Genomic DNA, 14,498 nt, shown 5'->3' with positions numbered 1-14,498 from the left:
CTCAAGATTTGGCGCTAAATGTCAACTTCCGCATGTATTTCATCACTTCCGCTGACGAACCACGCACAGCCCTCTGTACCAAAGATACAGAGCAGCCCCACAGATTGGACCTTTAATATACAGTCTGTGGATTGGACCCACACATGTTTTTTTTAATCTTAAAAAAGGTTATAATTAAATTAAATAAAAGTAATAATAAAATACCAATAATAAATTAAATTACAATTATAACAAAAAATAGTAATATATTCAATTATAATAAATACAATAATTATAATTGTAAAAGTGATATCAATTCATAAAACATTATAATGACAATAAAGAAATGACAAGTAAAAATGCAATGAATAAATAAATCAAATCAATAAATGATATCAATACATAAACAATGAATAATTAAATAATAATTAATATTGATAACATATTAATAATATTAAAATAAATTATAATAAAAACAAAAATAATCAAACAATTAAAAAAATAATAACACAAAATAAAATAAATATATTACAAATAATTATAATAAAAACAATTATGATTAAAAAAATGTACAATCAATACAAAACACTAAAATGAAATATGTACAAAAACAATAAAATATGACACGCCCCCAACACCTCCGGGGATGTGAACAAATACAATTAGAATGAATAAAATAAAATAAAATTATAATAAAATAAATAAAATAATAATATAATACATAATACAATCATAAAAACTAACTTGAAAAAAACAGATATAAAGATATTTAATATGAAATAAAATGTTTTACTAAAACTAAAACAATCAGCTTCATCTACTGCCCACCAAACTACTGACAACCGTACAGAGGAGGGAGTCTTTCTACAGGCCTCCAAAGAAGCAACAACACTAGTTAAACACTTTCTAAATACCAACCTGAGGTTATTATATATGTCATCATGTATACTTTAGTAGGTAAGCATTTATTGGTGTGAAATGTTAATGTTTTAATAAAGCCATATTAAGCTATTTAATATGTATATACATGTTTTATTTTGCAGTGCCTCCATTAAATGAACATAACACATGGTTAAAGTTTTATTGATGATGTGAAAAAGTTTTCGACTGACCTTGATTATTAGACTGCAGCAATGATGCAGTCCTAAAAACAAACAAATAAAACTACAACAATAAACCTCAAATAAGATAAAATAATACAAATAAAGGAAAACAAGAAGAATACATTGACATGCATGGTTAAAACTGTATCAAACTCATTGTGTTTCCCTACGTAGCAGTAGGCTTCTGTGGCACATATTGCACATATTCCAGTTTGGTGCTGTAACTCTGCATTTATACAGCTGTTATTGTTGTTACTGTTGTAATAATTTGGTAAATGCAAAAATAATGGGTGCTGCTGATTTTTTCAAAGAAATTTATTTATTCTGGAAACTCTGAATACAAACTGTGAATGTTACCGTCATAACCAGTGTTGAGAGAATTAATTTAGTCATTTTTACATTTTCTTCTGGGAACTGCTGTGTTCCGTCTCGACCGCCTGCAAATTAGAATAAGGTTGTTTTCGGGCAGAAAGCTTTTACTTTGAAAAGCCACAGAATACCGGAAGTTGTATTTTGAAACAGCTTATGGCAGTAGAACTAGAGGTATTTTTTGCTATGCTGTGTTTTAGTGTTTACAACATGAGAAAAAAAGGGACAGTCAACTAAAAGCCTTCTGAATCAGGTGAGTATGAATATTAGTATATTGGTAGAAAATAAAATGTAAAAAATGTGTGTATTGTCGTCGTCGACAACCGTTGTTGTTGCCACTGTAACGTCAGCTCAGGGTAACAATGTTATGTCGCTTTCAATTTTGTACAAATACCAAAGCCTATAATGTACTTTTACATTACATTTCATTTAGCTGACGCTTTTATCCAAAGCGACTTACAATAAGTGCATTCGACCAAGAAGATACAAACTTGAAGAAAACAGAATCATATAAGTACATTCGGTTTCATAGAGCCAAACCACCATACTTATGTTTATGTTAAAGCAATGACAACAACATAAAGGGATAGAAAGCTTGCTTGCTTTTTAGCTCTGCTTTGCAGTTATGGGTCACTTCCCTTACTGCTTTCAACAGCATCTGATATTGTTGGCGACCTTTAAATACTTTTCTTTAACAAATATATCATTTTAACCTCAAACCTTTTCTATTGATAGCACCCAGCTATGGCCTCCGCATCTGAGAGCCCCAGCTCGGAGCTGGTGGCCCGGGAGAGGAGCGGACACACGGCTGTGGTCGAGGGGAACCTGCTGTATGTGTGGGGAGGGTACATGGTGAGCAAAACAAACAATAAACAACATTTCTAAACCAGCTGTTAAACAAAGGAAAGAGGTTGGCTACATTAACCAGAATTTACTTTACTCTCAAGTTACTAACTGGTTACTACATGTCAGGTGGAAGTATTTAACTTTTTTATTATTAAATTAATCTGTTTGTTTGTTTTACTGATTAGAATTTTTCTACAAACCATATTCTCTGCTTTTTAAATATGAACCATAGCTTAAACATTTCAATTCTGCTTAGGCTACATGGTGCCTTATTAATAATAGATCAATAATAATCAAGTGTCGGAATATCAAATTAGCCATTTTGCATAACAAGTATTTCTAGGATACTTTAAGTTTATTCTGCAGATAATACTCTACTATAACATTTTTAGCTCTTTTACTTTTTGGAAATGTCCGCAATATGGTAGTACTACTTTTACACACGCAAAGGATCTTACTACCTTTATCACTGTTTATGCAGAAGACGTAACATTTGAAAACTTGAAAAAATATAGCAAACCAAGCAAACCCTCATTTAGCATGCTAATATGGCTTTAAGCACATTCTCCGAATTTGACTTATTCTATTGCATGATATTTTTTGTTTGCATATCTCCATAATAATGATTTAGTTCCATATCATGACAGACTGAAAGACACATTCAGGCTATACGTGTTATGTCATTATAATAGCCTTGTTTTATTCTCTACAGTCCATTGCTGATGATGAAGTTTTCCTGCCTAGTGATGAAATCTGGGTGTACGACTTAGAACTGGGTGTATGGTAAGAAGATTAAATAAGTACTAAATGTGCCGGATTTTTGTCATAACAAAGAATAGTAATGCACACAATCTTCACATAATATCCACACACTCTGTCCTAATGTCTAACATTCCTTCTAGCGACTTTCATTGTGTTTGACTTGTTCCAGTCTTGTCACATTTTTCTTGTGTTTGGATTGTAAAGCACTTGCCTGGAGCTTTCTGCTTTGTAGTCATTGTTGTAAAAATGTGTCATAACATAAGAGTATGTGAGTAATTTATTCTCATTTTAACATTTTAAACCTTTTCTTGAAGGGAAGTGTTTCACATGTCAGGGGAAGTCCCTCCCTCTATGTCTGGATCCTGTGGCTGCTTACTAAATGGACACTTGTACATATTTGGAGGTTGTGATAACAATGGACAGACCAATCAGGTAAGGCAGATTCTCAACACACAGTACTTTATCTAATTATGGTTGAATTGATGTGAATAATATGTTTTTATTCATATTTTTGTTAATAATTACTATCATTCTGTAAAATCCCTCCTAAAGGTCACATCTTAGAATGAGCAAATGTTGACATGAAGAAGTGATCAGTGTTTGACTTTAAACAGATATATTGTGTCGACCTGACAGACGGCAAATACACGTGGAAGAAGTTCAATTATGACATTGGTTCTGCCCCGTCACATCGAGACAAACTGTCCTGCTGGGTTTACAAGGGAAAGTAAGCACCCTTAAAATCTCAATATTACATGACTACTACAGTATTTATTTTATTCACCATATTACACATGATAATAATTGTGATAATCTTTCTTTACTGTTTTCCAGGATCATCTACTTTGGAGGATATGGTCACAAACTACTGTCTAATGTTGATAGAACAAACAGAAGCTTTATTATAGATAAAGCATCATGGGTAATCAATATTATTGACTGTTGACACCGTCACTGGGTTCGATAAACACTTGCTTACCCAACAGTGTCGATAAGGCATTACATAAATATTTCTGAAAACATCAGTGCTCCATTTTTCTGTGTTGTTTTGCTACTTTTCCGGAAATTTAGTTTTAAAGTGCTCCAGGACAGAAATGTGAAATGTCAGCATCTGAGGACGAAACTGTGATATCACTGGTACTGACCAACAATACCCTTAAATGCCTTCATATAAATAATTTTCAATGTATGTTATACTTATAGGTAGAAGAAGTCTTCTGGGGATGGAACAATGAGGTTCATATGTTTGACCCCATGCAAGCCAGTTGGAGTCAACCACAAACCCATGTGAGTATATTTGAGTGTGATTTATTATTTTATGCCTTGAATGCATGCATGGATTTTGGTTTGTTAAGACCTCAAACGTAAGGGAAACTATGCTGTATTGGAAATATGTTAATATATGTTACTATGCTGTATTGGAAATATGTTAAGACAATTTCAAAATCCACAGATGACTTTTGTGACTGTTTTTGTGTGCAGGGCCGTACTCCAGACCCCAGGGCCGCCCACGCCAGTGCCACAATCGGAAAAAAAGGATACATCTGTGGAGGCAGAGTCATGGTGGGAGCTCTACATCATTTTCAGTTCCTCTCATATATGAACGTAGACAACAAGAAGTAATCAGTAGCAGCAAGGACATCGGAGAAACATAAATCCAAGTCTGTTGTTAGTAACTTGTGCTTTACTTTTTTTATATTCAGGAAACCAGAACGAGTGACATTCACTGCCTGGACCTTGAATCATGGACGTGGTCAGAAATGTGCGTATCTGTTTGTGATCAATAGCAAACTGCAAGTGTGCCCAAATTACTTTTTTTTCAACTTTGTAATGGATTTTTAAAAATTAACTTCAGCCAGGTTTGTCTTTTGACACCAGTGCGCTAAATATATTTTCCAGAACGCCAGGCTCCTCCATTCCAGTGGGCAGATCGTGGCATTCGCTCACAGCAGTTTCAGACAGCAGCGTGTTCCTGTTTGGAGGTCTCAGTGTAGACTGCAACCAATGAGTAAGAAAGTGTCCTTTGGTCATTTTATATTATTCATTGGTTGGAATTCAATAACATGTATTTTCTAAATCAGGTGATGGATGGTTGCTTGATGTTGAAACAAAGATATGGAGAGAAGTCGAGCATCCCTTCAAGAATAAGCCACGGTAGCAATTTATGAATATGTGGCAATTGTGGAAAAATAACTGTGTGTTTTACATGTATTACTTTGTAGGAGAGTTTTCAGAAATTCTGAGATGATTTTTTTTAAAAGCATAATTTCTCCTATTGAAGGTTATGGCACACAGCATGTCCAAGCAAAGACTCTGATGTGATCGTATTTGGTGGAAGTTGTGACTACATCCTCCTAATTGACAATGTAAGTGCCAAAGAGACATTTTCCAACTAAGAGATGTGAAATTATACATATTTTTGGCAGATCTGAAATCTTTACAAACTCAATTCTATAAAAGCATCAGAAAATCCCTTTAAAACATGCAAACATCTGAAACTATATGGATGCAAGTTTGTTTTTAAATCAGCAGATGTTTAATTACCCCACAACAGCTCTATAAAGAGATGTGTACAGGTATTGTTTACTGACCTTAAGAAACTTGCATATTTATTTTTCAGAGTCACTGCAATGACGCCCTTGTCTTCCAAACACAGCCATATCCTCTATTCAGGTAAGAAACAGGATATGATTTATAAAACCCAAAGAGATCATTTCATAAAAACATTGCGGAAAATAATCGACTAATTTAACCAGAAAAAAATTAAAAAGACCGACACACATTTTGTTAAACAAAGTTGGAATTTAAAAGAAAAACATTCATTTCTGACGGTTAACAGGTCTGTTTTAAAATGTATTGTGTAAGGATCCATTTCTAAAGAAGTATCAACTCCTTTCAAGGGTAACATTTACTTGAAATTAGGTAATGTTTTTTGGAAATATATAAATGAAAAAATGACATACTTTTTCTTCTCACAGGATTTGTGAGGATTACATTGCAAAGAATGTGAGGAACAATGAGACACTCAGAAACCAGCTTTCTTTCCTACCTCCAACACTACTGACGGCCGTACGGAGGAGAATGTCTTACTACAGGCCTTCAAAGAGGCTGAAGTATTAGTTTAAAGAATGTCTTAATTGCCAAGAACAATGCATTGGCACACCAGTACTGTACTCTCTTCAGTATGTACATCTCAGTCGCACTGTGGGGTAGCTTTTTAATTTTTTTAAAAGTGTGCCAAATATTTTATGGTGTTTTATTTTATGGTTTTAGAGATGCACATTTTATTTTGTACAGTTTGCCTGCTGAAATACCCTTAAAAAATGTTCCTGTGATGATTAAAGGGCGCATCAAACTGTATTTCTGGGGTGGATTATTAGGAAACACAGGTATTTTAAGTATAAGTCAACTCAGTCAACTTAAACACACACACTGATTCTTACAGAAACTTCACACATGACCAGAAATACAGCAACAATCCATTTTTATTTGCAATATAAAACAACATTAAAAAACCCTTTCTCTACATGCCAGGTTGAATTTCCCCTTTTGTCAATCATTGACATATGCCATTTGTTTACACATACATTATTAATGTTCAAGTATGTGTTCATGCTACTGTGTTCCACCACTAAGTGGCAGCATCCCATTATAGTTGAATGTGGCTAAAACACAGCTGCGTCTTAAGTGAGCCTGACTAAAAGTCTCTGTTGCCACACATTCCTTCTTCACAAGGGTGGAAAAGTGCAGGAACTGTGGCCAGGAAGGAAACCTTAAACAAACATCCCAGCTCATACCTTTGCAGGGTCGCCACAAAAACTCTACCCTATACCCTGCCCTGCACATCTGCTGCTGGAAAATGTGATGCTTGCATATAGCATGGCCACAAGAATGTGGTTTTAATGCTACTACCTCAGTTTTAGCAACCAGAGAAACATGTGTGCTCTTTCCTTTACCTATTAACAGCAAAGTTAAAGTAAAGTAGGTAATAGGTAACAAATAAGAAGGTGTGTGCTCTGTGGGAGGCCTGCAGCGTTGAGGGGGTGACAGTGACACCGCTGCAGATAACACACCAGGAAGGCTTCTCTCAGCTCTCTGGACTGCAAGGAGAACCTCCTGGCACCTGTTCAAGTTGGTGTTATAGCTCTGCGATTACACTGCCACATGTTGTTAAATAAGACTTGGGTGAAATGCAAAGGCCTGGAGTGCAGCAGTTTAAGTTCAACACAAACAATGTAGGATTTACCTGTGAAATCCTACTTAAATACAGTGGATGTAGCCTTCCTTGGTAACAGGAAATTGTCAAAAAAAAACCTGCACCCATTTCTATTTTAGAAATTGCTAATGCAAACCTTTCTGTGCCACAAGGACAGCTGAAGAGAAAACAGCTTTGCTGCAGCACTCTCAGCTGGGGGTCAATTAAACTCTTTCTCAATAGTGTTCATCAGCTCCTCTTCTGATCCATCGTACATGATGGCTGGCGTGGTGAGAGAGGAGCTACCAAACGTCCTGGGAGTGTGGAGAAACGAGTCATCAACATAGTGATATAACACAGAACATATTAAGTGATACTTTCTATTTTTGAGCGATTTCACAACAGATGTATATGTTTTCAATAGATCAATCCACAACAATATCAAGTGATGCATTTCCAAATAATATAATTCCCTATAGGGGCCCTGTATGAAATATAGTTTCCTCCTTGTGTTTAACACATGTTGGATTGGGGATGCTATTCTTAGTTCCGGTTATCACACTCACTTCCAACAAAGCAGCAACAACAGACGTGTGTTTGTTTCTGTCCTGCTTGTCTCACTAATCTGATCGTCCCTGAGAATAATGGGTTGGTATTTCGATCCCTTTAAGGTACATTTGATCTGACCCTGCTCAGTTTTTACTACTCCACTGAGCTCGGAATTGCATTATTTATAAGAGCTGTACTTACGATTGTTTTTCTGATGTGGGAACAGCTTCCAACAAAGCCCCTTTTGTCAAAAAACCCTGAGAGGACTGAGACACACCAGAGATAAAGAAGGAAAGAAAGGATGGCATGTGTTTTCATTTTAGCACTTAAAAGTTCTGCAGACCAGAAAACAACCTTGCTGTTATAAATAAACTGACAGATAAATCACGTGTTTTCCAATAATAATGAACACATTCTAGTATAATACAAATCCTTACACTGTGCTGACTGGGGCACGCAGGTTGTGTGGAAGCATCACTGCTCCTCTTGTTTACATCTCCGGATCCACCGTGTGAGCCACGTGGCTCGTCGGAGCTGAAGTCATTTCCATCCTCTTGGCTGAAGGGACACAGTCCGTATGTTTTAGATCTAATGACTATCTTCTTGGGAGGAGTTTTCTTCACGGAAGTTTTCTCTCGCTCCTCGTAATCCGCAATAACAGTGTCCATCTCCCCGTCAATGTCATCTTCCTCCCGAGAAAAGTCAGAGTCGTGCCCCTCGCTGTGGCACTCCGGTTGCGCACGGTTGCGCGCGTTGCGCAAAATTGATTGGATTTTAAGAGGCTTAAAAGGCCGGCTTTCCTGTTTTGGTGACGTTTCACCAGAGGTTGATTTTGTACCCTTCACCTCGCCGACACACGCAGGTGCAACTTTCTTCCCTCGGCTTGTACCGCTGCCCATGTCTGTCCGTCTGGCTGGTTTCAAAATCTAAACGCAAAGTCCCATTTCCAAATTCCTCTGCAGCCACACCAAGAGCCTCCTGAGTTGAACATTAACCAACGATGATCCTTGGCAGTGTTTAAGGTCAGTTTTACATTTGGATTACGGCTGTAAGACAGTTCTCTGGCTAAACATCTACATCTAGATTTAAAGGCCCATTTTCTTAGAAAAATGTCCCGCTAACATTCTAAAGACGCTCCGCAGAAATGTTCTCCATGTGCACAGAGCTCTCTGTACACTTTCGGGTAACTCCACATCAGGATGAGGAGCAGTGTATCAGTTACATAACACCAGTTTGGCTCAGGACCCCAGGGAGAAAACTCCGCCTTCTTAGAGGGAACACACACCCTTTATGTTTCGAGTATTTGTACTGGCCACAAATAACTTCCACTTTCCTTTAGACCCTCCGCATATATTTTCCTATACATCATAGAATTTAAAACAAATTTTTCCATTAAAACAATTAAAATAAGAAAGCCATTGAAATGTTCAGCCACTCCCTGGATTTTAGAAAGAGATTACATAAGAACCTTGACAGTATGCCCATGAAAAGGCTAACAGGGTCCAATTAGTTTGATATATCTGCATTACATCGGCAACAATGACCATCCTTTTGCCTGTCTGTGTTCAGCTAATAGATTTTATTGAGGCATTGAAGTGAGGTCAGGAGTGAGTGAGTTCCTGTCCGCCCGCTGGGTCTAGGAGGCCCCCAGCTTGCCAGCCCCTCCAGTGACTGATTAAGACTCAAGCACAGAGCCACAAGAGAAGAGGCATTCCTTTCCGACAGCTTGGGCTTCCCAGAGATTCCCCAATAAGCTTTTGTTTGATCCACTTGCACATACAAAAGACACAGCAGGAGCATCTCCCCGCCAGAGCTGTCCGACAAGAACCCAGAGTTCACTCGAGTAAAGGAGTTGTTTGCTATCTTTCATTAAGTGCCTCATTCTCTCTCTTTCCGTGCTTTTGTGAGCACTGTGTGTGCCAGACAGCTGTGCAACCTGTTCTCTCTGGAGGATGACCAAGTCAAAGACACCTGCCGTTTAAGCAACTGGCATTTTCTAAACTGTAAATGTGAGAGGGGGGGAAAATGGGAATGCAAGTCCCAAATGCCTCATAGAGGAAATGCCTGCTTTGTTTTTTGATGTTCCAGAACATGTGTAAGATGATGGGGATAAATCTAAATGATTGTTCCTTTACTTGCTTCACTTCCCTTGCTTAAGCTGCAAACAAGTAAAAGACGAATACTCAGAGGTTACTTATAGTCTTCATGAAAAGCCCAATGTGGTATCGTGTTTTTAACCATTTCAAAATGAATTCATCCAACCAATTTCTCCATTTCCGTGATGCTGTCCAAAGATCTTTTCTTTATTTGAAAGTTTTCTCAGAAACTAACTTTAAGGGCCCGGGGAAAGCACTTGAATGCAGAACATCCTCTTATTTGTGCACTTATAGAATACATGTGTACTATACGTCTTGCCTCTCCAAAAGTCCAATAACATGTACACTAAAGTGTACCCAAAAGTAAAAGTATACAAACACGCTTACTTTCCCCCTCTTATATCATCCTGTTTGTGTTTTTATTTGGAACCCTCTTTTTGTTTTGCTCTGCCTTCACCAGTGTGTCATCAGAAAGATCAGGCGCACACATCTGGAGGAGAACTCAACAGCTTCCAGACGAGGGGGAGGATCTGCTGCGAGACGGAGGCCACAGCCCAGCTCGCTGCATAACTGTGGCTTCTCTGACTTCTCCCACATTCAAGAATATTTCTCCGTCCATGAACCGAGACTTAACACAGTGGAGTCCAGTCTTTTTAAAAGTCTTGTTCTCCTCCCGATTTTTCTTGATTCTGCCTGGTTTGATGTATCACCTCCTCTAAAACTGTTTGAAATCAATTAAGATGGGTTTGTGACTGTGAATAAACATTATGCAAACTGCTTTTGGAACTGTTTCAGATACAAATGCTCTTTGTTTCCTTCCAACAGCAGGAAAGCATGTGTGCACATTTTTAATTATTATGACTCAACTGCTCCATTTGAAGGGCATACATGTTGTCATGTTTGAGTCAAAGACACATTTCTGCCATATGTCTGGCAAAAACGAAACCTCTGGAGAGTATTTAACAAGCCAGCTGCCTGCTGATAGGCATTCCAGTAAAACTGTCTGGGCCTCTTCCACGCCAGGTACACAAACATGGACATGACAGGGTCAAGAAGAACTACACACCAACATAAACACACTGCATCCTGTAGTACTACTTTTCAGAGAAACTCCTGTATACTGGCACATCATTATGCTCCACTCAGACCCAAACCCTGAGTGGTGAGGATCTGTAACTCATCAATAACTTCAACCAAAATGTCTTCTCTCTTTACTAAGGAAAAGTACAAGCGCTATGCCAGGAAAAAAAGCACTCATAGAATAAAGTCAAAATGTTGGGAATAAACATTTCAAGATTGAAGTTGAACCCTGAAAATAAACCCAACTACTAATGTCAGTGCATTTGCTAAAAGTCTAGCTTTATTCGTCAACATTTTTGTCTTAATTCTTGCATTGCTAAATAATTTTTTTTGCATTTGATTGTTTTTTTCCTAAAGTACAGCTCTAATACTCTTCTGTAATTTACCAACTTTCTGTCATTATTTTAAATGAACATGATATACTAACTGATATTTCCAACAGAGGAAGACACTTGCCAAGTCCCTTCCATCCATTGAGTCACTGCGCAGACGTAATCAAGTGAACCGTTGAGAAAAGCTGAGACAGAGGGACACCGTAACTCTGACATGGTGACATAAGGTTGTCAGGGTAACAGTAAACGAAGCCAGGATGAGTTCAACTGTAGTAAAAGAGCGGGGGCAGCCCTGTTTAACTTTGAGCTATCCCTCTTAATCTGCTGGATTACTAAATGTAAATTAAGGTTTTTGCTGTGGTGCTGACGTTGAAAGTACGTCAACGAGATGACCTCATGACCTCTGAAGGAGGTTTGCGGGAAACCTTTTCAGCGCTGACTCCAACCTTTTACTCCCAACCCCTTTCATAATGACATACCCAATAATTCTCATTGGCAGATTGCTTTAAAAGATCAGGCATCAACCTTTGTTCTGATCTCATGATTTGGTTCATGTTGCCAAAGCATTTGCTCGAGCAGCACATGGAAAATGAATGAGTGGTTAGCTTAAAACCAGCAGGTGGAGCCAGCATTCAAGAAAAGCAAACCACACAATATCTCATCTGTTTATCAACGGTCAGCAAGGCGACTAAAGGGTCCTTGAACAGGCCACTAGTATATTGCACTCTCTTTCTAGGTTTAATATCTGGAGAGGTTCGGCTAAATTCACTCGGGATATTAATTAAGAAAATTGAGCAAAACTGTAAAGGAACAGCTCCTTGTCCAAAGGCTTGTTTGAGCCAAAATATGATGCATTTTTGTTAAGTGGTGATGTAAAAGAAAATTACAGATGTTTCTGAGATCACTAATGACCTCATAGGAAGCACACTGTAACCATTAAAAGCCACTGAGGGCAGAAAATAGAGACAAAATAAAGATGAAGCACTCATTCAATTTTGAATAAATGGCAGTCGAAGTAGCCCAATGTAACATTTACAGTAAAAATGTAATGAAACACAAGAAGAAAAAAAAAAAATCTTAAAGTCATTAAAATCAGTAAGTACTGTTTTCACATGATAAAATATTCAATAATTAAAAAGGAAAAGGCACAAATACAATGCTGTGTTTGAAGACAATAGCTGATAAACGATGTAAATACATTTTTGGTTGAATTTCCACTTTCTTTCCCATGATCTTTTGCATGTTGTAGCACTGTATGCTGCGGGTTTTCTCAGCCCAGTAGCCTGTGGTCACCACTGCAGTGACATATTTTTCTGTCAAAAGGCCATGTAATCAACAGAAAACAATTACTGCCTCTCTTGTGTGCTCAAAGCACTCAATACCAGCATCTGCTCACTTCCTAATTAACTACTAGGTAAGGGGCTTCATTTGGAGAGGAACCCACAGCATCAACCCTTGCATTATACTGGTCTTGTTTGTCAGCGTCCTAATGTGTCAGATTGTAAGTGTCAAGTCTGTTCAGTTCAATACCAGATCAACTTTACCTAAACTGTATGTCTTTTATTTATTTATAATTGTTGTTACTCTTTCCTCTTCTGATTTAATCTACTGTAAACTTGTGACTTGAAGGTATCCTGCATATTGGTTTGACTCATTAGGCTCATTTCACTTGTTTGCTCACAGGCTAGTGCAAAACTGGTTTGCCTCCACCATGTTTTAAATGCCTATCCTTTTTTTTAGGGATGTTTTCATTTCTATGTATCTGTATCTATTCAAGATACCTCCTCTGGCAGACAGTGTGTCACGTCGATTTGAGCTCGTCGCTGTGAAGCGTTGGCTCAGTCAAGTCCTGGCTCCAATGTTGATGTGGAAAGAATACACCACGGTACATCCGTAGTACATCTGCTTCTCAGAAATCCCTCGTGTTCGCATTGGCTGCATTGGGTGCTTTTGTGCATTTATAACAGTGTGTTGGAAGCACTGGGAAAATCATGCCTTATACATGGCTGGATATGAAGAGTTTAAAGTCTTAAAAGTCTTGCCAAGAATAGAAATATGCGGGTTTGTAAATCTTGCTTTCGTTTTGCATTGCTACTGTACATGTAGCACACTAGCACTAAGGATGGCACCGTTGATCAGTCGGCCAACTACTTGGGTGGAGGCGGAAATATTTCACACCTGCTGGATTGGATGGATTGTTTTTACGTTTGTGAGAATATCCATGATTCCTAGAAAAATTAATCCTACTGACTTTTTCCTGTAATTCCACTTACCATGTTGACATTTGTGTTTTAAGTGAAATATATCCCAAACTGCAGGGTGCATTGCCATGAAATGTAATGCTAAAGTGTATGCTTCCCTATAAGATTAATTATGATAAATGTACTTGTGATCAATTCACTTTTCCTGTATCATCATCAGCAGGTCAACATTTGCATTTATAATACTTGGGTTTATGACCAAATACCTGCGAAACTAATGACATTCCCATTAGGCTCAGCCGTGTGGTGCATATTAAAATACAGAACTAAGATAATGAAAATTAGTCTTGTGTTTGCTCTGCAATAATGTTGATCAGGCTGATGTGTGTATCTGCCGGTGCTCAAAGAAATTCAGCTTTCAGTTTCAGTCATACTGGCATTACAGTCTTGGAATAACACAATGTCTTGAACACATCCATTTTGTTTTTTCCTTCATGTATACAGTAGCACGGTAAATTGCAAACCAAGCTTTTATTCTTACAAAACAAATCCACAAACCATTATAGCCAAGTAAGAAGTTATGCTGCTAAGATACTGTTTGCACTGTGTGAAAAACAGCTGCTGAACAGCACCTCAAACTGTTTTTGTGAGTGATTTCCTGTCCTTTTTCCTTTACTTTCTGTCTGAACAACTGAGAGAATATGAAACTTGATCTGATTCCTTCCCTTGGTATTTCTGTTCCAAGAACATTTTGAAAGCAGAGGTAAAGTACAGAGGAACCAAAAGAGGAAACAACCGAGGTTTGATGCTGTCCATGGTTCTGACAGGCCACAGATGGCACTGAATACACAGCTGCACTAAAAACCTTGCTATTTATTGATAGGGGGTCAGGGATTGCGTGCTGACCTTCTCAAATCCCCACATCCTTAAAAAATGTATGTGGATTATAATAACCTTATATAATTGACACATATGTAAACCTTCTG

General features: G+C 37.7%; 2 protein-coding genes across 2 annotated transcripts; one reads left to right on the top strand and one right to left on the bottom strand.

Moving 5' to 3' along the window:
* Positions 1–1,710: 1,710 nt before the first annotated feature.
* LOC117483045 (kelch domain-containing protein 1-like) lies at positions 1,711–6,419 on the top strand. The gene is given in 14 exon segments (XM_034131234.1): positions 1,711–2,303; positions 3,010–3,080; positions 3,374–3,491; positions 3,674–3,786; positions 3,894–3,981; positions 4,263–4,346; positions 4,542–4,622; positions 4,763–4,821; positions 4,959–5,056; positions 5,059–5,067; positions 5,141–5,213; positions 5,341–5,425; positions 5,680–5,732; positions 6,038–6,419. Coding segments are annotated over 14 exon segments (1,182 nt in total). The 5' UTR covers positions 1,711–2,195; the 3' UTR covers positions 6,180–6,419.
* A 107-nt stretch (positions 6,420–6,526) lies between these two features.
* Positions 6,527–8,981, bottom strand: LOC117483125. Its single transcript, XM_034131344.1, has 3 exons — positions 8,241–8,981; positions 8,005–8,069; positions 6,527–7,568 (listed from the first exon to the last, which is right to left on the bottom strand). The coding sequence occupies exons 1-3, from the start codon at positions 8,700–8,702 to the stop codon at positions 7,475–7,477; spliced, it is 621 nt and encodes a 206-aa protein (XP_033987235.1). The 5' UTR covers positions 8,703–8,981; the 3' UTR covers positions 6,527–7,474.
* Positions 8,982–14,498: the final 5,517 nt, after the last annotated feature.

The sequence above is a fragment of the Trematomus bernacchii genome, unplaced genomic scaffold (genome assembly GCF_902827165.1).
Source record: "Trematomus bernacchii unplaced genomic scaffold, fTreBer1.1, whole genome shotgun sequence".
Taxonomy (NCBI): domain Eukaryota; kingdom Metazoa; phylum Chordata; class Actinopteri; order Perciformes; family Nototheniidae; genus Trematomus; species Trematomus bernacchii.
Note: the sequence above shows the minus strand (reverse complement) of the source record. Positions and strands in the feature narration are given on the sequence as shown.

Excerpts from the sequence above, each read along its gene's own strand:
- LOC117483125 (XM_034131344.1), bottom strand. The coding sequence starts at position 8,702 with ATGGGCAGCGGTACAAGCCGAGGGAAGAAAGTTGCACCTGCGTGTGTC. Across the intron at positions 8,070-8,240 it reads CGTGCCCCAGTCAGCACAGT|TCCTCTCAGGGTTTTTTGAC; the intron begins GTAAGGATTTGT and ends GGTGTGTCTCAG. Across the intron at positions 7,569-8,004 it reads CCCACATCAGAAAAACAATC|GACGTTTGGTAGCTCCTCTC; the intron begins GTAAGTACAGCT and ends CCACACTCCCAG.